Raw genomic sequence first — 25,803 nt, forward strand, 5'->3', positions numbered from 1 at the left:
GAAAACTACTAGGCACTTGGTCTAAGCATTAAACAAAGCTTTAATCAACTGTTTTATAACGTGGAAGTCCAGTTGTGTCCTTCACTAGTTCCTGTTAAGAATGTCCTGCGCAAGTTGGGCCCGTGCCCGAGTATTTATACTCTCCCTGGACAGCGCCACCCGCAGGCCGCTCAGTTGATTCATGTCAGCCCCTTCAAGCTTGTTCCTTCGAGCAAACCTTGGCTGCAGCACATGGAGGAAAATTGGGTGGGGAGCATCGCTTATCCATAAGGGTGTCTGCCCAAATTTCCTTCTATTTAAGTTAATGAACAGAAAATCGGGCAGGCTCCTTTACTGGTGTCCTCAGGCAATCCAATTCATCCAGATGCAGGAACAGGAAACAGTAGACCATAATCTTTTAAGGAAGGTAAAGAATCACAGGTAAGTAGTCTGTGAAATTTCTGTCTGATCCCCTGAGGTAATTTATTGAAGCTCTGGGATGTTACTCTGAAACTACAATTTATATTATTTGACCCTTACCACTTTTTCCACAGCTGACATTTCTATGGGCCCAGAAGCATAAAATCCATCATGATCGCAAGTATTTTATTAGTCACTTATCGTGACAATTGCCAGTTCCATTTTTCACAAGATTTTCATCTAGATCATTCGAAAATAATTAATCATTGACTGATTTTAATAGTGGCTTATTTCACATATTTATTGCAAATATTTTTCTAGTCTCATTTAAGAGTACATTGTGCATTTACTCTCCATTTGATCACAGTTTAAAATTCCTGATTACATTATTCATTCTTCACATGTTAAAATCTTGGCTATGCTCTTTCAGCTTTTTTTTTACTGCAATGAAAACAAGTTCAGTTCTGAGAGTTCTTTTCATAGCTTACATCATTTAGGTAGTCATAATTATTGCTCTCATTCTTGTCTGAGTTATCCTATTTATCAGTGTCCTTTTTGGAAATGGGGTGCCCAAAATTGTGCATACTGTTCAAAATATTGCTGTAATAATGATTTATGCCAATTTTCAATAATATGTTTTGGCTTAAAGTCAAGTGGCATTGAGATTTATTTGAGTATTTTATCAGCCTCATTGATCATAGTTTTACATTTCTGACATGTTAACCAAGTTGCTCATGAAAACATTTGCAAAGAGTTTGGTTAAAATGTTATTAAATATGTTGAACCGTTTCAGGTTTTGGTTAATACATTTCTCTATCACACTAGGTATTAAAAAATGTAGGTTTATTTCCTTCAGAATTGTTATTTTAATTTAAAATTGAGACTTCTCAGTTTCATCTCAAACGAAGATTGCAGTATGTAGTTTGTACTCCAACAAGATCACCAGTCAAACACAGATGAAGGAATGAATCTAACTTTACAAAACAACAACTTCTTATAATTTGCCATCTGATTTTGTTTTTGTTTTCCAGAAATCCACCACCTACTTTGTTGCACCCGGAAAAATGGTGTACAGGATTCAGCCACTTCATTTCACAGTAAGCAATGTTTCCTCACAATTTATTTGATAGATGTCTGGGGTCCAACTCACCTGCCAAAGATACTACATCTACAGTATTACTTCTTAATATAACAGACTGCCGATCAAATATCACCCATTTGACATCATTGCCGAAAGTTAAAATTCCCCCCAAATAGCTATTAAATCGGTGAAATACTGTATAATGTACTTTTACATTCTGCATCTTTCTACAGGATTTATTTCCCCAGTTCAGCAATAAATTGTAGTTTTAGTTATGCAAAAGACACTTTGTAATGTAGTACTTAATGCTTTCACTCTGGTGCTACAAATACACTGACATTTACAAAATGCAACAGTAGCAACCTTGAAGGTATTGTATGAAAATGCCTCCTAAAACTGTGCACAGGGAGAAGTGACACATATAGTTGTAGAGCAGTATTGTATCCTGAATCTGAGAGCATTGCAACAAAATTGGTTTAACAAGTGGCATGCTTTGTGTGTATAATAATTGCATTCAAACTAGTGAATGTTGCCCACAATGTGTTCCTATTTTTGATGAGCTTGCAACATCTGTCGGAGAGGACCAGGAGAAGAATTAAAAATCATTGCCTGGAGGTTCCTCTCATGGATGCAGTATTACAGTGTTTTTACTACTGCTTCAATAAACAGTAGGAAAAACTCCCTAGAGAGAAAACAGAATAACAGATTCAGATAGTCACAAAGTTTACATATTCTTGATGTGTTGACTTTTACCGTAATATATTTTTAATTCAAAATTAAACTGTTCACAGGGCTCCATTTAAAAATTCTTTAAACCTGGATTACAAAAATGGGCCCTCCAGAATTCTGAAAAGCATGCATGTAGTAAAAAAAAATCAGTACCTGTATTGCAATGAAATGTTTGCATGCATCACAGATACTGTAGCAAAATTGTTGAACCACTTATGTCAGCATTGTAACAATAAAATGTTCACAAAGTCCTATACCTCTCCAATCCAATTTAACCAATTGTAACTGTAAAATCTACAATTAAGTTATAAATTAATTTAATTATTTTGCCAGAGTTTTTGAAAAATCGATGGGAACATTATTTTAATAAAATTAGAAATAGTTTTTTTCCCCCACCAATGTTCTCCCTTCTGCCTCCTGAGAGTATTGACTCTTGCTGGGTTACAGTTTTATTGTACCTCACCTATGATGTGTGAGCCCTCACGTTAAGTGACTGCAGGCTATTTGACCATAGGAGGGGGCCATCACCGCAAAGTCTGATCCTGTACTCACCCGACAATTTTGTTCATACTCTTCTGGCAGGGTTTCAGGATAGCCTGGGAACTGTGGCCAATTTCCTCTTCCTAACCAAGGGTTGCTGAGGCTAATTGTAGCCCCGCACCACTGCCCTCGCTGAGCTCAGCTAACTCGGCACAAACTGGCGATTAATCCGGGGCTGCCTTGATCCAGACAGCTCATCAACTCACTGGATAAACTCACTGACCCATTTGAAGATTCCTTCATTGTTCTTCTTTAACAATTTTTTTTTAATCATCCTCCTTTCTAGTTTCTTTCCTAAGGCAATAATTTCTCTTACCAGGACATTACCTATTTCAAGTCATGCATACTCTGAGCTGGAGCAATCATGCCTATTTTAGTTGGAGCACTTGGGGTGGCACTGGATTGCCCCAGTGTCACCAGACAGAAATCAGCACCACAAGTGTCCCCTCAATCTGAGGAGGGCACCATTAATAAAATAGTCTAATATGAGATCCAATCAAACAGAAAGTAAAACTAGATCAGGACATTATCATAATCAGTTATACAGTATGGGGGAAAAATTCAGTGGCACCCCCTTTGGGGCGCTAACTTCGCCGGGGTGCTACTTTTAGGTGGACAAAGATCAGACGTGTAGAACTGAAATGGAGCCAAAAGTTGAAGAGCTGTCCCTTTAAGTAGGAAAAAATGAGCTGCAAACTCACACACTTCATGTAAATATGGAATACAGTTTCTTCCAGTCTACAATAATAATACACACCTGAGCATCTGTAAAGGGGTTCAGTGCTTTGTGCAGCACTCTCCACCCCAGTGGTGCAGGGAAGGATCCCCGAATACAGAGCCTTCCAAGCAGGAAGTGGGGCGCTACTGGAAGTGCTCCCCATCATTCCTGGGGCGCTTCCATTGAATATTGCGGTGCTACGTGCAACAGCATCACGCGCGTCGGCACGTAGTGCTGTGGTATTGCAGGCCACCCTCCCCTGATTAAAGGGGGAGGGGCCAAGCACTGTGTGCACCGGGGCCCTTCTGGACCAAGAGGAGTGCCGGGCAGACGGATCGCGGCTGGCACCCCTCATAAAAAAACAGAAGGGGGCAGGTGCTGGCAGGCGGTCCAAAAAAATTGCCGCCCGGCACCTGCCCTTTAATTTGCACCACCCCCCGCCGCAAAAACGCCACTCTGACCCTGTCGGACATATTGTCCGGTGGTAGGTCAGGGGGCGTGACCAAAGTTTGCGACCGGGACGAGAGCGGGGCCCTGCGCACGGCGATGACGTCATCGCCGGAGGCACAGCGCCATGGGGCGCTACAGCTACCGCCGCCGCTAACCTCCCGATGAATTTTGCAGGAGGCGTTGGCGGCACCATGCCCAGGCGCTAGGGGCTTTGTGCCCCATTAGCTCCCCCGGGGGGCACTAACGGAAGGCGCAAAGCAACCCAATTTTTCCCCCTATATGTCTTGCGGTGCCCACTGGTCGTGCAGGACCTCGAGCATACAGACTGCATGGTCCCTTTCCAGGGCCACTTGGGCATGGACAACATCACGGAAGAGAAGCAGGCAGCCAGAATGACCCTCCTCATGGGTACCACGCATCCTGGACCTCTGGCTGGCTGCTTTGGGCAGGCCCGGGTGCAGACTCATAAGAAGAGCCTCTGACTTGCTCCCACCCATAATAGGTGGACAAAGATCAGACGTGTAGAACTGAAATGGAGCCAAAAGTTGAAGAGCTGCCCCTTTAAGTAGGAAAAAATGAGCTGCAAACTCACACACTTCATGTAAATATGGAATACAGTTTCTTCCAGTCTACAATAATAATACACACCTGAGCATCTGTAAAGGGGTTCAGTGCTTTGTGCAGCACTCTCCACCCCAGTTGGTGCAGGGAAGGATCCCCGAATACAGAGCCTTCCATATTGGCCCCTGCTGGATGACAAAATGGCACACTAATGGCATGTCCGGACAGAAGACAACAGCAAAGAAGTGGAGAGTGTGCAGGAGTAACCTAGATAAGAAATCCCTCCGTGCAGAATGGAATGTCATGGAAGGAATTTACGAGAGACGGCTCAAGTGTAATTTGCACATAATGGTGATTTTAATCATTTGTGACCATATTCAGTAGCTAGGTTGCCACTTTGAAGGTTTGCCAGTTTTGAAATGGATGATGTTGTTATGTTGAATACCCAGAGTAAACTTAAGTTCCTCTTTGGTCTGTGGAAACTAAAAGACTTCAGTGCAACATTGCTGCATTAACAGTACTTATTCTGTATGATTATGCAATAATAAACCTTCTTTCTACATGCATTATAACTGCCTTTCAGGTCTTGCTTGTGATTTTTGCTCTTAGCTTTATGTTGCTCCAGTTTTCTTGTATTGTCTTTTTTTGCAAAATCAACTACAGTTTTTGCTCTGGAAGAAAAGGATTTTCATTAATTTTTCACATTTGGAATAGATTAGATTCACTGATGCCCTAAAGTCACTGAAAGATTGACAGGCAAGGTCCCTAAATACCTAGTACTTTGTGGCAGTACTGTCCATTTGAGTGGAAGCATCAGTTTCTTCTACACTCGAAGTTAGAAGTTTGTCAAGTTCCTTGAGACATGTTAACAATGTATTATGTACAATAGGCAAATAGGAAGTAAAATATTCCGAATGTGATGGTTGAATAATTTTCCTCTATAGAGGGTACTTTGATCCTGATGTACATTGCAGCATTGGTGTAACCGATGTTGTGTTGGAGTACTTCCTTGTTCTACTAAGACATGCCTTTCGCAGCATTATCGAACTTGAGTGGATTTTCGTAGCTTTCCAAATAGATATAGAGGTGAAATGTGTAAAATTCCTCAATTTGCAGCTAAATCATTTGTAATTTTCTGCTCGCAGTAATATTTAGTAAACCCAGAAACTCAAAATAAACTGGTTACTGTTTTATTTTTCATAATGAAAACACCAAGCTCCACACCTGTGAACTTTATCCTTTTTCTAATAATTGACCCAGTTATATGTGGTGCATTTGTCAGCATATGGATGTTGACAACTTTGTTTTTACGAATTATAAAATGTATACGAATGATTTTCCATATAGTAGAGCTTTTCATAATGATGCCTCAAGTTAAATGTGATGGATTTTCGTAGCTTTCCAAATAGATATAGAGGTGAAATGTGTAAAATTCCTCAATTTGCAGCTAAATTTTCAGGACAATTCATAATTCTTTGCCTTTTCAGCGACAGAGATCAAACACCTTACAAATCTTCCACTTGGCATAGGTCCCAAATCTGCAATGACTCATTTCTTACCCCTGAACGTATATTGTAGATTGAATAAGATAAATGGCCTAAGGGTGCTGGAGCTGCCAGCTCAATCTTTTACCAGGTCCTCCTGCTAGACTTACTGAGTATGGTAAGTTTACTCTGGACATGCTATTGGCTACGTAAGACCTGTGCATCAGGTGCCAGTGGTCCTAACATGCCACGGTGCGCAATATAAAAACAGCTTTTAATTTTAAAATAGTGTCTGATTTCAGATCAGATTGATTTGTTGATTTAAATTGCAGATGGTTTCATTGATTTAGATTTTTTTTTAAATGTTGCCTTGATATAGCACCTTATCATGGCTCTGAAAAGTCTCAAAGAACTTCACATACAATAAATTTCATTTTCCGTTACTATTGTTATGCGGCTAAAAGCAGAAGCCATTTTGCACACAGCAAGGTCTCACAAACAGCAATGAGATGGATTGCCAATTAATCTGTTTTTGATGGTATCAGTTGAGGGAACAATGTTGGCCAGTGTGCAAAAAGCAGGCTTTTCTTGCCGCATAAAGAGCTAGTTTGTTCCATTATGAAGACATTGTACTAAATTGTCAGCTGTGGCTCAGTGGGTAGCACATTTGCCTCTGAGTCCGAAGGTTGTGGGTTCAAGTCCCACTCCAGGGACTTGAGCACATAAATCTAAGCTGATACTCCAGTGCAGTGCTGAGGGAGTGCTGCACTGTTGGAGGTGCCGTCTTTCGGATGAGACGGTAAACCGAGGCTCTGTCTGCCCTCTCAGGTGGATGTAAAAGATCCCATGGCACTATTTTGAAGAAGAGTAGGAGAGTTATCCCCAGCGTTCTGACCAATATTTCTCCCTCAACCAACATAACCAAAACAGACTATCTGGTCATTATCACATTGCTGTTAGTGGGAGCTTGCTTGGTGCAAATTGGCTGCCACATTTCCCACATTATAACAGTGACTCCACTTCAAAAGTACTTCATTGCCTGTAAAGGGCTTTCAGATGTCCTGAGGTCGTGAAAGGCGCTATATAAATGCAAGTCTTTCTTTTTCTTTTAAATAGGTTGCAAACTCATTTAATCTGTTAATATATGCAAATTGTCTTGACATACTTCCACTTATTTATGGGACGTTACACGCCTGTATACTATTTTAATTGGGCTTATGCATGAAGTATTTGAGTGATTTGTTACTAGTCGATCTTTGGTACTGTTTCACAAGACCCAAGTGCAGTATTTAGGTCAAGCAGATATAGCGGGGTGAAGGTTGCAAAAATTGTTCGGGTGGGATGTGGGGGTTAGAACTCTCACTATGGGGGTTGGGTTTTTCTGGCAAAACCATTGGCGCATTAAACTTATTCAATTAGAGAAAAGATTGGGAAAATATCTGAACTAGAAATTTACTCAGCATGGAGAAGCGGGGCACTGGTGGCAATCAAAACTTACTCAGCAGTGGTGAAGAGTTTTGACAGAGCACTGACTTTACTCACCGAGGACAAAGGTGGAGTACCCGGAGCACAATTAAGTTACCGAGAGTGCTGGGGGTGGAGTGGGTGGTGGCAAAATTGTTGGAATGGTTACTGAATGAGTGAGGTGGTGTTTGGGTCCACTCTACACTTACTCGGAAGGGACTGACTGTAGGACGTTACTCAGCAGGGCGAGTAACCTAAATTAACTCGGGGTTGGGGGTGGGGGGCGGTGAAGCAAACTGATTTTACTATTGGGAGTGTGGATTAAGGGGTATGGGTTACGGGGACACAATCAACTTACCTAGCTGGGGGTGGGGGATGTGAAATGTTGGGGTTCAGGGCCTCTGACAGCAAGTGTGCTATCAAAGTTTGTCTTCCTTCCTTCCTTCCGCCTTTCCCTTTCCCTTTCCCTCCGTTCGTGAAGACTGACTTCTCACTTCAGAGCCTGCACATAGGTGTGCAGTTCCTTTAACACCCTTTTCAGACAAGTACCCATGAGTTCTAGGTCTGGCAGATTCAAAGCTATGGGCAGCCTTCTCCTTGGCCTCTGCTGCGAAGGTGGTCCATCCTCACCCACTCCCCACTCCAGCTCTCTTATGCTCCGTGAATCACCTGGTGTCATATCCTCACAAACACTATCAGTGACGTAAGAAGACTACTAGGTGTTATGTTCATTAATAAATAGACGTTTTCATTATGAACAGTTAGCTTGAGCTAGTCATTTATTCAGCCATGTGGACTAGTGTACAGGCATCCATCTTGACTACTGCCTTGTGGGTAGCCCCCTACTAAACATACAGCTCCACCTAGTGTACCATTCTAGAATGACATGTTACTGATCATTACATCCCCCTTCCTTAGAGGTTAAACAAAATCAATATCAATTAATCATAACGACATAAACATCTTCACAACAGTCAACACATTTTCAAAGCTTTACTTTATGAACTCTAAGCTTTTCATTCTTTTATTATAATTTTCTTTGTACTCAAAGATTAAGTCTATCAGGCTTTTTTACTTCACGTGTGGATCTTCTCAGCACAGGTAAGTCTGATGTGTTTTCATGAGAGCCTGTATGTGTGTTTGTGTTAGATTGTTCTAGTGGTGAGGGAGAAGATTCAGTTGCGGCATTGTCATCAATTTGCTCTTGGATAGTTTCTTGTGTTTTCAGGAGGGAACGGCGGTTCCTCCTGAGAATCTGTCTTTCCTCAGTTCTAACAGTGTATGACCCTGGCCTTACTTTCTCAAGAACTGTAGCTTTCCTGTTCCATGCATTTGGATCCTCAATCCTGACAACATCATCCCTTGTCAATGGTTTCAGAGTTTTGGATGACTTGTCATAGTGTGATTTCTGTTTCAGCTTTAACAGTTGAAGTCTCTGTCTTAGTTCCTTACTCTGCTTTTCTTTTGCACAGCAGGGTAGCGTGGTGCGCAACTTGCGACCCATTAGGAGTTCAGCAGGTGAAGAACCACAGTCTAAAGGGGAGGCTCGGTAGCTCAGCAGGGCGAGATAAGGATCAGACTTGCTTTCTGTTGCTTTCTTCAGTAGCTGTTTGAGAACTTGAACACCTTTCTCTGCCTTACCATTCGACTGAGCATACAGAGGACTGGATGTGATGTGTTGAAAGTCATAATGTGCTGCAAACTGTTGCCACTCCTTACAGTTGAAGCACGGACCATTGTTGCTAACGGCAATCCTGGGAAATCCATGTCTGGCGAAGATGGATTTCACATGCATTGTGAAATGCTGTGGTGTGGTGCTTGAGAGCAGCGCCATCTCAGGATAGTTAGAATAGTCGTCAATCACTATTAGATAGTCTTTACTGTTGTGTATGTACCTTTAAGGGAAGAACTGGTTTTAGACTGCAGTACCAGCAGTGACCACCCCTGTATAAAAGGCCCTAGCAGGCTTCTGTATTTCAGTCTGACGTTACCCTCCTGTTCAGACCTCATTCTCAGCATTGCTGGCTGTGCAGCTGCCTCAGTCAGCAGGAGGAGAAGGAGCAGCCAAACCAGGAGAGTGGAGAGTGGGAAGTGCTGGTCTCCTGACCAGGAAGAGGAGGACAACGATAGGCCACCACCACCACCTCCACCATCATCATCACATCAACAGGGGTGCCTGGAGAGAGAGGACAGAGGAGGAGAAGGAGAAAGGAGGCCTGCAATAACATCAACCAGGGGAGAGGCCTTTCCCATTACTGCCTCCCTAAATTGGCCTCCACTTCAGGAGAGGGAGAGAGGGGAGAGAAACCACCATCAACCAACACCAACTGTTCGGAAGGAGGGAGGAATATCATCTTTCAGAATATCTACAGGTGGGTGTTATTTGGGGCACTCTCCCAAAGACTTTGTATTTTAGGTGGGGGGAGAAAAGAAGAAACAAGGCCAGAACATCAAGGGGTGTCTGTGTGTGTGTGTGGCTCTTGCTAAAAACTAGGCCACACACACCACTAATAAGCACCCCTTCTATTGCCTGACCTGGGACAGCTGGAGCTGCCTAGGTGAAGCCCATTTCACATAACACATCGTTAAGACCTGGTGTGGGACTGAGCCTGGGGCATCTCCAGCTTTCCCAGGTGAAGACATCTTCTCCCCCTGCCAGAAGACCACCACCATCAAAGACTTTAAATTTCCATCAGGAGAGTGCACCCCTGCCAACACCCACCCACCCACCATCCTGAGTGGCAACCCTGCCCTTGCGGCCTCCCTCCTTCCCACCCCCCCTCTCTCTCTCTCTTTGTCTCTCTCTGCCTCTTTCTCTAAGGCACCTCAATTTACTCAATTAATTGCCAATTGAGCAGAGGGGAGAAGGCCCCTCTCTCAATCTCAGTCAATAGGGGGAGAGGTGTGCCTTCATTTTAAACAGCTCCCTCTGCTCAATAGAGGACCAAAAAATACCTGAGGCCATTTCCACCTTCAGGCCTGTGACTTGGGGTGAGTGTAGCCCTTTATAATACCACCCCAGAATGGCGACTGCATCTTCGCCGGTGACGGGGCCAGCCAAGACGTATGTGGGAGTGGCAGCCACAGCTGCTCCCGCTGCTTCTGCTGCCCCGTCACCATTCAGACTGATGACAAAAAAGCTTGGGGTGAAGAGCTACACTCACCCCACTATGACTATTGAGGCCTGCGTTAAAGCCATGGCTGGGGTTGTCGGCCCCTCGGCCATCGTAGCGGCCTCAAAAATGTACGGGAAGGCTGTGTTCTTCCTGGGGTCGGAGCGGGCGGTGTCCCTGGCCGTCGCCAAGGGGCTCACCGTGGGCGGGACCTTCCTGCCGGTGGATCCTCTCGAGGCCACCGCGCAGAGAATTGTCATCTCAAACATCCCGCCCTATGTCCCTGGTGAGCTCCTCCTCCCACATTTGTGCCAACTTGGGGAGGTGAGGTCGGGGATCACGCCCATCCCGCTTGGCTTTCGGGAAGCCAGCCTTCGCTACGTCTTCTCCTTCCGGCGCCAGCTGTTCGTCCAGCTGGCGCGGGAGGAGGACACCGATGGGGCGTTTATCGTCGGACGGTGTGCGGTGCCACGCCTGCAAGGAGATGGGACACCTCCGGAAAAACTGCCCCGCCTCCAAGGCCGCCGGATCATCTCGTGCGGCCGAGGTTGGCGCCGCCACCGCTCCTCCCCCCCGGATCTGCCCGCGCGTCGGGAACATCTGATGCGCGGTCGATGTCGGGGGCCGATGCCACCAAGGCCTCCGGCGGGGGGGAGGGAGCGCGTCCGGCCGGAAAGAAGGCGTGGCGAAAAACTAAACACCTTAGGGCGGGTCCCCCCGTGGAGGGCCAGCCCTTGCCCCTTGCGCCCCTTGCCCCTTACACCTGCGCTCCTCGCGGAGTTAATCGGGGCAGACGTGAGTGGGAGGGGCCTCGTGCCCGAGCCTGTGGCCGCAACCGCTGTAGCGGTAACGCCAATACCTGCGGCCGGGCTCGGGCCCGAGGAACCCGACAAACCTGCTCCGCCGGAGGGAGCAGAGGAGGAGGCCTCTGCAGACATGGAGGTCTCCCTCGCTCCCTCCGTGCTAAAAAGAAGGCGCGACCCCCTGGAAGAGGAGGAGGACCGGGAGGAGGAAGGTCCCTCCGAGCAGGGGGAGTCGTCGCCCGCCGCGGGTACTGCGCCCCCCCCCCCACCCCGCTGTCGTCATCATCAGCGATCGGCAGGGGTCGCCTGTCCCTCGGGAGGCTGAGGCAGATGTGTCTGTCCGGCACGTGCCTCCCGGGGATGGGGACGAGACCCTGCCCGTGGGGGGGGGGTCACGGAACAACCCGCGGCTATTGACATTTTATCGGTGCCGTTACCCCTCGCCGGGTCAGGCGGCCTGGGGTCTGGGTCGGGCGAGCTCGAGGAAAATGAGCTCGCCAAATGCGACCCGGACATCTCCCAGGGGCTGCTCGACCTGGTAGAGGGCTTAATTCAAAACACCCCATCCGCTGGGTCGGAGGTTGGTGGCGGGGAGGAGGATGGCCCCCTGGCTGCGTCTCTGGTGCCGGACGTACTGGAGGAGCTGGGAATTGTTCTCTCCCCGGTTTCTCCGGTCGTTCCGGCGTCTGGGGCGGAGGGGGGCTCTGAACCGCCGCCGTCTTCTGGCCCAGCGCCCCTAGAGCAGCCCAGGGAGGAATCCTCTGCCGCCGATCCTGGGGGTGGGATCCGGGCGGAGGCGGGGCTGGCTGGTGCGGCCGAGCCGTTCGCTGCGCACTGCGCAACGGACGGTTCGGCTGCTGGTGACGACCCCCTGGAGGAGGATGGGGACTCGGTGACGGGCACGGAGGACGATTCGGACTCCAGCGCCAACGAGGCGATGGATGACCTCGTGCCCCTTGCCGAATCTCCCCTCATTCCCGTAAGGGAACTCCGGGATTTTATGGCCACGTGCCTGGGTCAGCGCAATAAGGTCCGGCTGGCCCTCAACAGGTGGTCGGAGCTGGCGCTGCTCATCGTGTCCGTCCGCGCCGCCGTTAAGATCATGGGCGTGGACGAGGGCGTGAACCCGCTCAAGCTGCGTCGGCTCAGAACGTTCCTCACTGGGCTGCTGAGGAAGTGGCGGCTGACCAGCGGCTGCGCTTCCTCCCCCCGTTAGGTGTAGGTAGAGGTTGCACTATGCTTCTGACATGAAGATAACCATAGCCAGCCTCAACATCAACGGCAGCAGGGAGGCGCGCCGCAGATTCAATAACTTCTCGGTCCTTCGGGACGGGAAGTATGCGGTGTGCTTCCTGCAAGAAACCCACACCGTTCCGGGAGACGAAGCCACGTGGCTCCTGGAATGGCAAGGAGGGGTCAGCATGAGTCACCTCTCCAACAATTCCAGCGGGGCGGCTATCTTGCTGGCCCCGCATTTTCAGCCGGAGATCTTGGGGGTCAAGGAGCACGTGCCGGGCCGCTTGCTCCGGGTCACTGTTCGCCTGGGGGGTGTGCCGCTCCATCTAGTGAACGTGTACGCCCCTCAGACCGGTGCGCAGCAAGTGCGCTTCTTCAAAGAAGTGTCCGCTCTTTTGGGCTCCATCGACGTGGGCGAGTGCGTCATCCTCGGGGGGGATTTTAACCTACCCTCGAGGCAAGGGACCGTTCGGGTCCCCCGCGAAGCCCGGCGGCGATGGAGAAGTTGAGGGACCTGGCCGGGTCCTTCGACTTGGTGGACGTCTGGCGAAATCTCCACCCCGACTCCAGCACCTTCACTAGCGTGAGGTCTGGGGGAGGAAGGTCCAGAATCGACCGCCTCTACATTTCCCGGGCGTACGTCTCCTGCGCGCGGGGGGGGGTCCGCGTACTGGCATTTTAACAACCTGCTGCTGGAGGATGCGCGGTTCCGGGATTCGTTTCGTCGGTTCTGGGCCGACTGGAGAAGGAAGCGGGGGGGCTTCCCCTCCTTGAGGCTATGGTGGGACGTGGGCAAGGCTCATGTCCGTCTCTTCTGTCAGGAGTATGCGAAGGGGTCGACCAAGAAGCGGGAGGCCCGGGTCGGGCGGTTGGAGAAGGAGGTGCTCGACCTGGAGTCCCGTCTCGGTCAGGTCGTCGAGGACCCGGCCCTGCGGAAGGTGTACGAAGAGAGGAAGGGCGCGCTGAAGGACCTGCAGCTCGTCGGGTCCCGAGGCGCGTACGTGAGGTTGCGGATTCAGCTCCTGCGGGACCTGGACCGCGGCTCCCCCTTCTACTCGCTGGAAAAAAGACGGGGGGTCCGTAAGCAGCTCTTGGGGCTGCTGGCCGACGACGGATCTCTGGTCTCGGATCTGGAGGGAATCAGCGCGGAGACCCGCGTCTATTATGGGGCTCTGTTCTCTCCGGATCCGTCCAGCGAGGATGCGCGCAGAGTTTTGTGGGAGGATCTGTCGAAGGTTGGCCCGGAGTGCGCCGAAAAACTGGACGCTCCGCTAAGCCTGGCGGAGCTAACCGGCGCCCTCCGCCAGCTCTCCAGGGGAAAGTCCCCGGGGCTGGACGGGCTGACCGTGGAGTTCCACAGGGCGTTCTGGGACATCTTGGGGGGCGACTACGCGCGGGTCCTAGGGGAAAGTTTGGCAACCGGGGAGATGCCCCTCTCTTGGCGCAGGGTGGTCATTGTTCTGCTGCCTAAGAAGGGCGATCTCCGCCTCCTTAAGAACTGGCGCCCGGTCTCCCTCCTCAGCACGGACTATAAAATCTTTGCCAGGGCCATGTCTGCTCGCCTTGGCCCTGTGCTGGCCCACATGATCCACCCGACCAGTCCTACACGGTCCCGGGCCGGACCATCCACGATAACATCCATCTGGTCCGGGACCTGGTCCACCACTCCCAGAGGGCTGGTCTGTCGGTCGCCTTCCTTTCCCTGGATCAGGAGAAGGCGTTCGACAGGGTGGATCATGAGTATCTCTTCGGGACTCTGCGCGCATTTGGGTTCAGGATGCATTTCGTCGCCCAGATCCGACTTCTGTACGCCGCCGCGGAGTGTCTGATTAAAGTTAACGGGTCCTTGACGGCGCCCCTTCGCTTCGGGAGTGGGGTGCGTCAGGGATGCCCCATGTCCGGTCAGTTATACGCCGTTTGCGTGCAGCCTTTCCTGCGCCTCTTGCGGAAGAGGTTGACGGGACTGGCTCTGCAAGGGCCGGGCGTGGAGGTGGTCCTCTTGGATTACGCCGATGACGTGCTCCTCACGGTCACGGATCCCGCTGACTTGCGGAGGATGCGTGAATGCCAGCAGATTTACTCGGACGCATCCTCCGCCAAGATCAACTGGGAGAAATGTTCCGGACTCCTGGTGGGTCAGTGGCGGGTGGACTCCCTGCCGGAGGAGTTCAGGCCTTTCACCTGGAGCACCACGCACCTCCTCTATTTGGGAGTCTACCTCAGCCCTGCCGAGGATGCCTGGCCGGCGAACTGGCAAGAGCTGGAGGCCAAAGTCACCGCTCGCCTAGGGCGCTGGACAGGGCTGCTCTGAGTGTTGTCCTACAGGGGTCGAGCGCTGGTCATAAACCAGCTGGTGGCCGCCATGTTGTGGTACCAGTTGGTCACTTTGATCCCTCCCCCTGCGTTTGTCGCCAAGATGCAGAAGAAGCTCATCGACTTCTTCTGGGACAAAAGGAAGCACTGGGTCTCTGCCGCGGTTCTGTGTCTCCCGCTTAGGGAGGGCGGTCAGGCGCTGGTGTGCCTTCGCACTCAGGCTGCGACTTTCCATCTTCAGACGCTGCAGAGATACCTGTATGTCGAGAATCCCCCGAGATGGTATGTGCTGGCGACGTATTTCTTCCGCCAGCTGCACGGCCTCAATTACGACACGCAGCTCCTGTTTGTGAAAGTGAGCGGCAGGCGTGCCGGCCAGCGGGAGCTGCCTGTCTTCTACCAGGAACTACTATGGGTTTGGAACTACGTCGCTTCCAGGCGGAGCTCTCCCCCGTCAGGAGCGGCGGCTCTCCTTCGGGAGCCGCTGCTCAGGAATCCGCACCTCCACGACCGCGGGTTCGGGCGGCTGGCGGAGGGCAGGGCTGTGCCTGGCAAGGTGACCAGAGTCGGGGACCTGCTCGATGGCGGAGGAGTGGGCTGGATGGCGCCAGAGGAGCTGGCGCGGCGCCTGTCCTGGGCCAACGTCCGGCTCGCGGTCGAAGCCATCGAATCGGTGAAAGTGGCACTGGGCCCCGACTCCACTAGGTGTATCGAGGCGGCTCAAGCACGTGGGGCGATCCCGTCCGAGCTTACCCCCGTTCGGACAGAATTCCTCATCGGCGCCCGGCCCCGAAACTCCCCTCGGGAACCGGTGCCTCACAACTTGAGCTGTCTCGAGGAAATACCCTCCATGCCTTTTCATTCCGCGCGGAGGGGTTTCCTGTACGGGCTGCTCCTGCACATTCTCCACTTTGCCATCTTCGTCGACCGTCCGGACACGCCTTGGCGTGGCGTCTTGCCGACCGGCACAGGCGGAGGTCCCCAATGGAGGGCTCTCTACGCGGGAGTCCTCCCTTGTTCCATCGGGGACTTGGCCTGGAGGGTGTTGCACGGAGCGGTCCCGTGCAATATGGTTTTAAGTAGGTTCATGGACTCCCAGGCCGCCTGCATTTTTTGCGGCCTGGAGGAGTCCATGTTTCACGTTTATATGGAGTGTGAGAGGTTGCAGCCCCTCTTTCACTACTTGAAGGGGCTGCTCCTCGATTTTTGGTTGCACTTCAGTCCCACACTCTTGATCTACGGTCACCCAGTGCGGAGGGGAGCAGGCAGGTTGGAGGACCTCCTCGTGGGACTGCTCCTGGGCCTGGCCAAGAGAGCCATCAATTGGTCCAGGCAGCGGGCGGTCGAGGGGTCGTCCAGCCAGATTGCCTGCCTCTCTTCCGCGGCCATGTTCACGCACGGGTGGCCCTGGAGATGGAGCACGCGGTGTCCGCCGGTGCGCTTGAGTATTTCCGCGACCGGTGGGCGCCGCAGGGACTGGAGTGCATCATCAACCCGGAAAACCAAATTTTAATTTGATTTGTTAAGTTTTAGTTGAACTTTTGTTCATTTACAGTCCAATTTGGGTTTTTTTTTGGGTCCAAACTAAAAGAGTACCCTCCGTTCAGTAAAGTACCTGTTAAACTGTTCTCCTGAAGTCTGTGTATTATTGAGGTGCGGACTTTACAGTGGCGATGAGTAAGTTCGAACTCACCTGCAGTGTTGCATCATCTCACAGGGATCTCACCCTGAGAAGAGGTTTCGTGGAGGTCGAAGTCTGAGCAACGGGCGTCGACCGCGGGCAACCGCCCAAGGATTCATCGGTGTTCGGAGAATTGCGGGAGAGGCTGTGAAGAGCTGAGCTTGGCTCCCCAGTTAAGGTGTTCCAGCAAATCGTGCTGGTAGCAGGTAGTGCGCTGACCCTTCCGGACTGCGGCGGGCTCGAGCTCGATCGAGCGGCTCTACAAATCGGGCCGCGCAGCGTCGCCGGGAAAAGAAAAAAAGAGAGAGGGTGGAGCGCACAGGGCGCGGTCGGTGCTCAAGAACCGGGCAGCGGAGAGAAAATAAACGGGGGGAAGGAAAGTGAGATGCGCCGAAGCCGCGGGTCACCGCCATTACCCTGTAGAACGCTAGGAGCAGCGTGGCAGCAAGGGGAAGAAGGAAAAGCACGGGAGGCGCCATTTTATTCCATTGGGGAAGAAGAAAAAGCGCGGGAGGCGCCATTTTAAATCACCCAAGATGCCGAAAAATGGCAGTATCACTGCTTTCGACAACGAGGTAGAAGACTGGACCACGTATGTGGAAAGAATTGAAGTGTATTGCAAGGCAAATGAGGTGGCCGATGGAAAGAAGGCGTCGGTATTATTAAATTTGATGGGCGCGAGTACGTACGGCCTATTGCGGAATTTAATTACCCCAGCTAAACCAATGGAGAAAAGTTTTGAGGAGATTGTTAATCTCTTACAGGAACACCGAAACCCTACACCGCTGCTGATAGCAGAAAGATTCAAGTTCCATAAAAGAAACCAGCACAAAGATGAGAGCAATGCTGACTATCTTACGGAACTACGCAAGTTATCGAAGCACTGCCAGTTCGGAGCAGGACTGGCAGACACCTTACGGGATAAGTTTGTCTGCGGGCTCCAGAGTGAAGGAACCCAGAAACGACTACTTTCAAAAAAGGACCTGATGCTAGAACAGGCTTTCAGCGTGGCAGTATCCTACAAAGCAGCAGCATGGGGAGCTGCGGAAATACAACAGAAACCACAAGAATACAGCGCTAACGAAATGGCGTATGGAGCAGAAAAGTGCTATCGCTGCGGCAGAACAACCCATGAGCAGAAGGACTGCTGGTTTAAGGACAAAGTATGCAGGCAATGCGGAAAAATGGGACATATAGCAAGAGTCTGCAGGTCGGGAAAGAAAACCAACACTACAAGAACTACTAAGAAAAGGTACAAGAAAGTAAACAAAATGACAGACGGTAGTTCAGAAGATCAGGAGAGTGATAACGACTCCAGGAGCAGGAGACTAAGTTGTCTAAAGTTACACAACGTGATCGCAAAGGAGGATCACCGAACTATGTGGGTCACCCTCATGATAGCAGGGTCCCAAGTAAAGATGGAATTAGATACAGGATCAGCCCTAACTGTCATGAATCGACGAGACTATGAGCGGCTATTCTCACACATACCCTTGAAGGACACGTCCATTGTATTGAAGACATACACGGGGCAAAAGGTCTACACCAGAGGAAAAATAAGGGTGCCAGTTAAATATAACGGCAAGGAAACACAGAAACTGTATACTACCAGATGGAGGACCACCATTATTGGGACGTGAATGGATCCGAAAAATACAATTGGATTGGCATTCCATTCAGGCGCTAACTGTGACTGACAAAAAGGATGATGACGTCGCACCTGGACGTCTGTCACAAATTCTAACTGACGCGGAAGAGGTGTTCCAACAAGGACTTGGGACTCTAAAAGGAGTAAAGGCAACGATAAAGATCGAAGATAACGCAAATCCAAAATTTTTTAAGGCCAGACCGGTGCCATACGCGATCCGCCCAGCCGTTGAAGCTGAACTGGAGAGTCTGGAGCGTTCGGGTGTGCTGTCCAAGGTGGACTGGAGCGAGTGGGCCACACCCATCGTTCCTGTAATGAAGAAAGCATTGAGCAGCACGCCTGGGGAGCCGAAGAAGGTTCGCATCTGTGGGGACTTCAAGGTGATTGTGAACCCAGTCCTGCACACAGTACAATATCCACTTCCACGGATAGAAGATATTTTCGCCTCACTATCTGGAGGGAAACGTTTTACAAAGATTGATCTGGCCCAAGCGTATCTACAAATGGAGGTGGAAGAAGCATCTAGGAAATACCTCACGATAAACACTCACTAAGGCCTTTACCAGCACAATCGACTGGTGTTCGGGGTAGCATCAGCCCCGGCTATTTGGCAGAGGGCAATGGAACAAGTCCTGCAAGGGATCCCAGGGACCCAGTGTTATTTGGATGACATCCTGGTGACGGGCGAAAATGACAGTGAACACCTTGCCAACCTGGAGCAGGTGCTCACTAGATTGCAGGAATATGGGCTACGAGCCAACCGCCCCAAATGCGAGTTCTTCAGGAGACAAATCTCGTATTGTGGCCACATGATTGATGAGGAAGGGTTGCATAAGTCGCCAGACAAGATTGAGGCTGTAGTCAAGGCTCCAGCACCGGAAAATGTGTCACAACTGAGGTCGTTTCTCGGACTGGTGAACTACTACCATAAGTTCTTGCCGAATTTATCTACAATTCTGCACCCACTGAACGCCCTCCTTCAAACTGGTGTAACATGGAAATGGAGTGATGAGTGTAAGCGTGCCTTTCAGGAATGTAAATGCCAAATCACTTCAAAAGAAGTATTGGCCCACTACAACCCAACACTACCGATTCGGTTGGCATGTGATGTGTCACCCTACGGCATTGGAGCGGTGCTGTCACACAAATTCCTTGACGGTTCAGAGAGGCCAATAGCCTTTGCGTCGCGCTCGTTAACCTCAGCCGAGCGTAATTACGCTCAGATTGACAGGGAGGCCCTCAGCCTGGTGTGGGGGGTGAAGAAGTTCAATCACTATCTGCACGGGCAGAAATTCACCCTACTGACTGATCATCAGCCACTGGTCTCCATTTTTAACCCAAAGAAGGGCGTTCCGGTGATGACGGCGCAACGGCTGCAACGATGGTCACTTTTTCTAGGGGCACATCAGTATGACATAGAATACAAGGGTACGAAGCAGCATGGAAACGCTGATGGGCTGTCACGCCTACCGTTGCCTACGGTAGAGGAAGCACCTGCAGTGGACCCTGTTGAGATATTCCATGCGACCATAGTCGAATGACTGCCTGTTACAAACGCAAGTATTGAGAAGGAAACCCGAAATGACCCGACACTCTCTCGGGTCTATGATTTGACGGTGAAGGGATGGCCAGCATATGGCGACTCACTGTTGCCAGCATTCTCGCCAAGGAGAGAACAGCTGTCAGTGTGCCGGGGGACCTTGATCTGTGGATCCTGAGTTGAGAGACAGAGTGCTAAATGAGCTTCATGAAGGTCATCTGGGAGGGGTAAAAATGAAAAGCCTAGCCAGGGTTTATGTGTGGTGGCCGGGAATCGATAAACAAATTGAGGACCTGACGAAGAGCTGCTCAGGATGCCAGAAAGTCCAAAATGCACCACCACAGGCCCCTCTACACCCATGGGAGTGGCCCTCATCTCCATGGCAATGGGTACACATTGATTTTGCTGGTCCATTTATGGACTCTGGCCTAGAAATTCAGTTGGTTGCGCCAGCCGTTAGCGCCTTAGGAGGAGTAGATGTCGGGCGCTAGGCGGGTAGCGCCCGGGCGCAGCGAGAACTGCGCCTCGCCCCAACTTCACTAGAGATTTAGCGGCGGCGCAAAGTCTTTGCGCGCGCTCAGCTGCGCGCGCAGATCATGACGTCATTTCCTCGTGCAACGCCCTTTGTGCGCCCCCAACCGGAACTTCAGTGGCAACGCCCCATTGTGCGCCTGGCGGCCCTAGCGACTGTTAAGTGGAATGGTGCTCAGCCGATGCGGGGGGCGCAAATTAAAGGGCACTCCTCCTGCAATATAAAAGGCTGCCATTTCGCAGCACTCCCTCTTGCGAAACGGATCTTTGGAGAGAGACCAAGGTAGATAGCTTTCTGCTTTGGCCCAACACTCGGACAGGTACTTCTGGCTTCAGGCCACAGATTTCCAGTAGTCTTTGCCTTCATTGACATCTCATTGTTTGCCAGCATATTATGGGGGCTGCAATGGGTGTCAACGCAGGCGTTCTCAATTACATCCAAAGGGCTCACAGACGCCGTGAGTGAGTGGCAGCCCTGGCTAGACGGAGAGGGGGCAACAGGCGTCGGCAAAGGAGGCCTTACCCACCCAGGGTATTGTGGTAAACCACTGTTGTTAGTATTGTTGTTCACCACTGTTGTTAGTACTGTTGTTCACTGTTAGTACTGTTGTTCACTCTTGCATATTGTTGTACTTGTCTGTGCATGCCTCAGCTGACTCCGCCCCTGGCTCCACCCTCATGGCTGGATATAAAGGTGGCTGCTCGGCAGCCCCCGGCCCTTTTGGATACCAGGCAACCACAAGAGGCATGCTCTGTTCTTTGGTAATATAAGCCTGTCTGTTACTTTCTCAACTTCCAGTCTTTTGTAGCAATTGATAGTGCACCAGGTATACCGCCAGCGGTTCGCCTATCTCAACATGTCTGAGGAGCAGTGTGTTCGGAGGCTGCGATTCAGAAGGGACGTGGTCACAGAGATCTGCCAGCTGCTTGGCGGTGATCTGCAGCCACAGCTGAGGAGCAGGACGTCTCTGTCGGTGGCAGTGAAGGTGACGGTGGCTCTCAACTTCTATGCCACCGGCTCCTTCCAATCCGCTACTGGGGACATTGCCAACATCTCCCAGTTCGCCGTGCATTGCTGCATCTGCCAGGTCACCAATGCCCTTTTCAAAAGGAGACGTCAGTTCATCTCCTTCTCCATGGCCCTTGCCAAGCAGCAACAGCGTGCAATGGGCTTTGCAGCATTCGTGGGCTTCCCCATGGTGCAGGGCGCCATTGACTGCACGCATGTGGCTTTGCGGGCACCTCTAGAGAATGCCGAGGATTACCGCAACCGGAAGGGCTACCATTCGCTGAACATCCAGCTGGTGTGTGACCACAGGCAGCTCATCCTAGCTGTCAATGCCCGCTTTCCAGGCAGCAGCCACGATGCCTTCATCCTGCGACAGACTTCTGTGGCAGACATGTTCCAGGCCCAGCCTCACCCACGCGGATGGCTTATCGGGGACAAAGGCTATCCTTTGTGTACCTGGCTGATGACCCCGCTCCGTGCGCCCAGCACCCCTGCTGAAGAGAGATACAACGAGAGCCATCAAGCGACCAGGAACATCATCGAACAAACAATCGGCGTCCTGAAGCAACGGTTCCGCTGTCTGGATCGTTCCGGTGGAGCCCTACAGTATTCGCCGGAGCGAGTCTCCCATTTCGTGGTCGTTTGCTGCATGCTGCACAACCTGGCTATCCGCAGGACTCGGCCACTGCCACCACAGATTGGAGGACCACCTGAGGAGGAGGAGGAGGAGGACCAGCACAGGAGGGAGGCACAAAGTGCAAGGGCCGCCCGTCGCCGGCTTATTGAACGTCGGTTCTAGGCCCCCTCTCAGGGACTGGCTTGTGCCAATGTCAGCAGATGAATGTAGCCGTTCCACAAGCCCTCAGCCGAGCAGGGCAACCAGGACCTAACCAAAAAACCATGCACACTGCAATTTAACAACAATAATTTATTGAAAACCTCTGCCCTTCCCACATTACATGCTCATGTGGAGAAGCCCCCTCCAAAAACACAAAACTACCAGTCTCGGCCTTACAAAAAGAAAGAAAGACACCAGTCTCGGCCTTACATAAAGAAATAAAGACACCAGTCTCGGCCTTACATAAAGAAATAAAGACACCAGTCTCGGCCTTACACAAAAACAACTGCACCAGTGTCGGCCTTACAACAAGCACCAGGCATTTGTGCATGCCTCTACTTTTTGCCCTGCGAGGGCGATGCCTTGCGCATCCTTGCCTGGCCCCTGCCCGCCCTGCTGCTCCTCCTCAATGGGAGCCCAGTGGCTGCAGCAAGGCTGGGGGAAGGCTGCTGAGGGGCAGATGGCGAGACGGCAGGTGCCCTTGGGGGTCGGCCTGCACCAGCTCTGGCCTTGGAGTGGCCGGCTGCTGACTGCTCCAACTCTGGCTGGGCGGCAGCAGTCTGTCCAGCAGCTCGTGGCAGCTGCAATGGCGGAGTGGCAGTGTCGGCTGCAGGAATGGTGGCAACCTGGCAGATCGCAGGTGCTCGCTGGTCGCCTGACACATTGGCACTCGCACGGGCCAGCACTGCAGCATGCGCAGCAAACAGCTGAAGGACAGACTGCTGGGCTGCTGCTGCGCGGCGAGTGCCCTGGCGATGCCTGGCTGATCCAGCGAGGGTGGCAGCAGTTAGTGCCCGTGTGGCCCTGGTCTGTGTCCGCATGACACCAGCCAGTGAATGGACGGCACGACTGAGCACTTGGCTAGAAGCCGACTGTGCTGCCGCGAAGTCCTGCAGACTCCTGGCCTGTGCTGCCGAGATGTCCTGCAGACTCCTGGCCTGTGCTGCACTGAATAGTTCCAGACTCCTGGCCTGTGCTGCACTGAATTGTTGCAGACTCCTGGCCTGTGCTGCCCCGAATTCCTGCACACTGCTTGCCAGTGACTCTATGGAGTCAGGCATCCTTGCCACTGCAGCCATGAGCTCAGTGTGCCTGCGCTCAGCCTGGACGGCCATTTCCTCTAGGAGGCGCACCTCCTCTGCGCTCACTGTCGCAGGACCGGAGGCCGCACTCACCCTCTGGGGAGAAGTCCGCCGAGCTTCCCCACCCCTCCCGCGTTGCTGCAGGCCGCTGGGCCCCGGAGCTTCACTCTCCTCCGACCCTTCCCCCCAGCTCCCCTCCAGGGAAGACGTGTCCCCTACATCGCCATGGGCTGGCGCGGCTGAGGGTGGCACTGATGGGCCGGCTTCCTCTTCCTCCTCCTCGTCTTCTGAAGGGCTGACAGTGGCAGCTTGAGGGCCCGCCTCCTCACCTGGCGATTCACCATCTGAAAGCAGGAAGGCACAAGAGTAGCTTTAGAGTGAGGACAGGGCGGCAGCGAGGGAAGCATGAGTGGTGCCATTCACCGCATTGGTCGGACAGTGGCAAAGGATGCTGATCTGATGCGCAAGTGGAACGAGAGAGGTCCAAAAGGTGATGCCCTTACCATTGGTGCCCAGAATAGGGTCGGCATCTCCACTGGCGACGGGGCCAATCAGCCGGCCTCCCATAATGCGCTCCACACGCTGGTCGAGGTCGGAGAGCTCTTTGAGGTCAGGACGGCCTCCGCCGGTGTCAGTTCGGTTGCGCCGGTTGTGTGCAACCTTGGTCTGCAAGAGAAAGGACGGCCTCTAAGTACAGTGTGTAGCCCTGATCTTGTCTGCACTGCCTCCCATGGTCGAATAGCTTGGACAGTGTGTAGCCCTGATCTTGTCTGCACTGTCTCCCATGGTCGAATAGCTTGGACAGTGTGTAGCCCTGATCTTGTCTGCAATGCCTCCCATGGTCGAATAGCTTGGACAGTGTGTAGCCCTGATCTTGTCTGCAATGCCTCCCATGGTCGAATAGCTTGGACAGTGTGTAGCCCTGATCTTGTCTGCAATGCCTCCCATGGTCGAATAGCTTGGACAGTGTGTAGCCCTGATCTTGTCTGCAATGCCTCCCATGGTCGAATAGCTTGGACAGTGTGTAGCCCTGATCTTGTCTGCAATGCCTCCCATGGTCGAATAGCTTGGACAGTGTGTAAAGTGCTGAATGTGCAATTGATTTTCATGCCAGTCCCATAGCTGCTGGATGAGGGCTGGCCATTACGGCTTTCAGATCCCCTTGCCCATAATGTGAGGTGCACATGCAAGGATGAGGAGGACACTGGAAAGGGTACTCACCCTGACAACCCGAGTGAGGTCGTTGAACTTCTTCCGGCATTGCACAGGAGTCCTGGCAACCACGCTGTTGGAAGACACCCTGTTGGACACCTCCCTCCAGGCTTTCCGGTAGGCGCTGGGCAGCGGCCTCTTGCCACCTTCTGGGAACAAAACATGGCGCCTGCGCTCCACTCCGCCAACCAGCACCCTCAGGTCTCCGTCGCTGAAGCGCTGCGCTCTCTCCCTGGCCTTCTCCATAGTCCTGGGCGTTGTACAGGTGAAGCTGAAGTGGTCAGGCCTAGGTTGAGGGCTGCAGTGTGCAGGGCGTGGCAGGCAAACAAATCCACCCTCCCCCTTTAAGAGATGACCGGCGCCAGAGTGTCTGCCGTCAGTCAAGAACTCGCCGCTGCGCCCGGCCTCGGGGGTATCGCTCAGCACCGCCGGTTTAGCGCCTAAAGATAGTCGTGCATCGCCTGTTTTAGCGCAGCAGCAACCTCTTGGGGCGATGCGACTGAATATCGGCGAAGGGGGCGCGACTTTGCGCCGGGCGCAAACTTTAGCGGCCGCCCGACTTTACCGCCCCAAAAGTGGCTATACTGAATTTCTAGACCTCTGTTTCTCATCACTGTGGACGCCCATTCGAAATGGCCAGAGGTCATTAAAATGTCCTCCACCAACACGGAGAAAACTATTGCAGTCCTACGGACCACCTTCGCCAGGAATGGGTTGCCAGAACAGATTTGCTCCGACAATGGGCCACAGTTTGTGTCCGAGGATTTCCGGAGGTTTCTGAGGAATAATGGGGTGAAACATTACACATCTGCCCCACATCATCCAGCCACAAATGGATTGGCTGAAAGGTTTGTTCAGACCTTTAAAAAGGCAATAAAGGCGATGTATAACGACGACATACCACTACAACACAAGGTAGATAATTTCTTGTTTGCTTACCGGAATGCGACACATGCAGTCACCAACCAAGCTCCAGCCATAATGTTCTTCAACCGAAGGCTAAGATGTCGCCTGGATTTGCTCAAACCAAACATAAGACGAGATGTTGAGGATAAGCAATTCCAGCACATCAACGAGAGGCCAACCAGGAGCTTCAAGATAGGGCAACCAGTCTTGGCCCGTGACTACCGAACAGAAAAATGGCAGCCAGGAACGATATGCACACAGCAAGGACCACTAATGTACACAGCGGACGTTGGAGAGAGCATCGTGAGACGCCATGCTGACCAGATTCTGGAGTCTCAGGAACAAGCCAAACCGATACCACGAGTATGTGCACCTGGTAATGAGCCCGAAGTACAGATTGCGTCTACCTCAGAAGCAGTGGTATTGGAAGCTGACGAACCAACTAATGACAATGAGCCAGAATCG

The 25,803-nt window shown here is 51.6% G+C and overlaps 1 protein-coding gene across 9 annotated transcripts in view; it reads left to right on the forward strand.

Annotated features, from left to right (window-relative positions):
• Window positions 1-25,803, forward strand: part of myo3b (myosin IIIB) — an 884,551-nt gene that overhangs the window by 234,727 nt on the left and 624,021 nt on the right. For all 9 annotated transcript variants that reach the window (XM_085986241.1, XM_085986242.1, XM_085986237.1 and 6 more), the window contains one exon: window positions 1,431-1,496. In XM_085986241.1, the coding sequence (XP_085842367.1) occupies window positions 1,431-1,496 (66 nt within the window). The remainder of the gene's footprint in view (window positions 1-1,430; window positions 1,497-25,803) is intronic.

Source organism: Somniosus microcephalus, chromosome 4, assembly GCF_052327205.1.
Source record: "Somniosus microcephalus isolate GS21.2 chromosome 4, FLI_Smic_1.0, whole genome shotgun sequence".
Taxonomy (NCBI): Eukaryota; Metazoa; Chordata; class Chondrichthyes; order Squaliformes; family Somniosidae; genus Somniosus; species Somniosus microcephalus.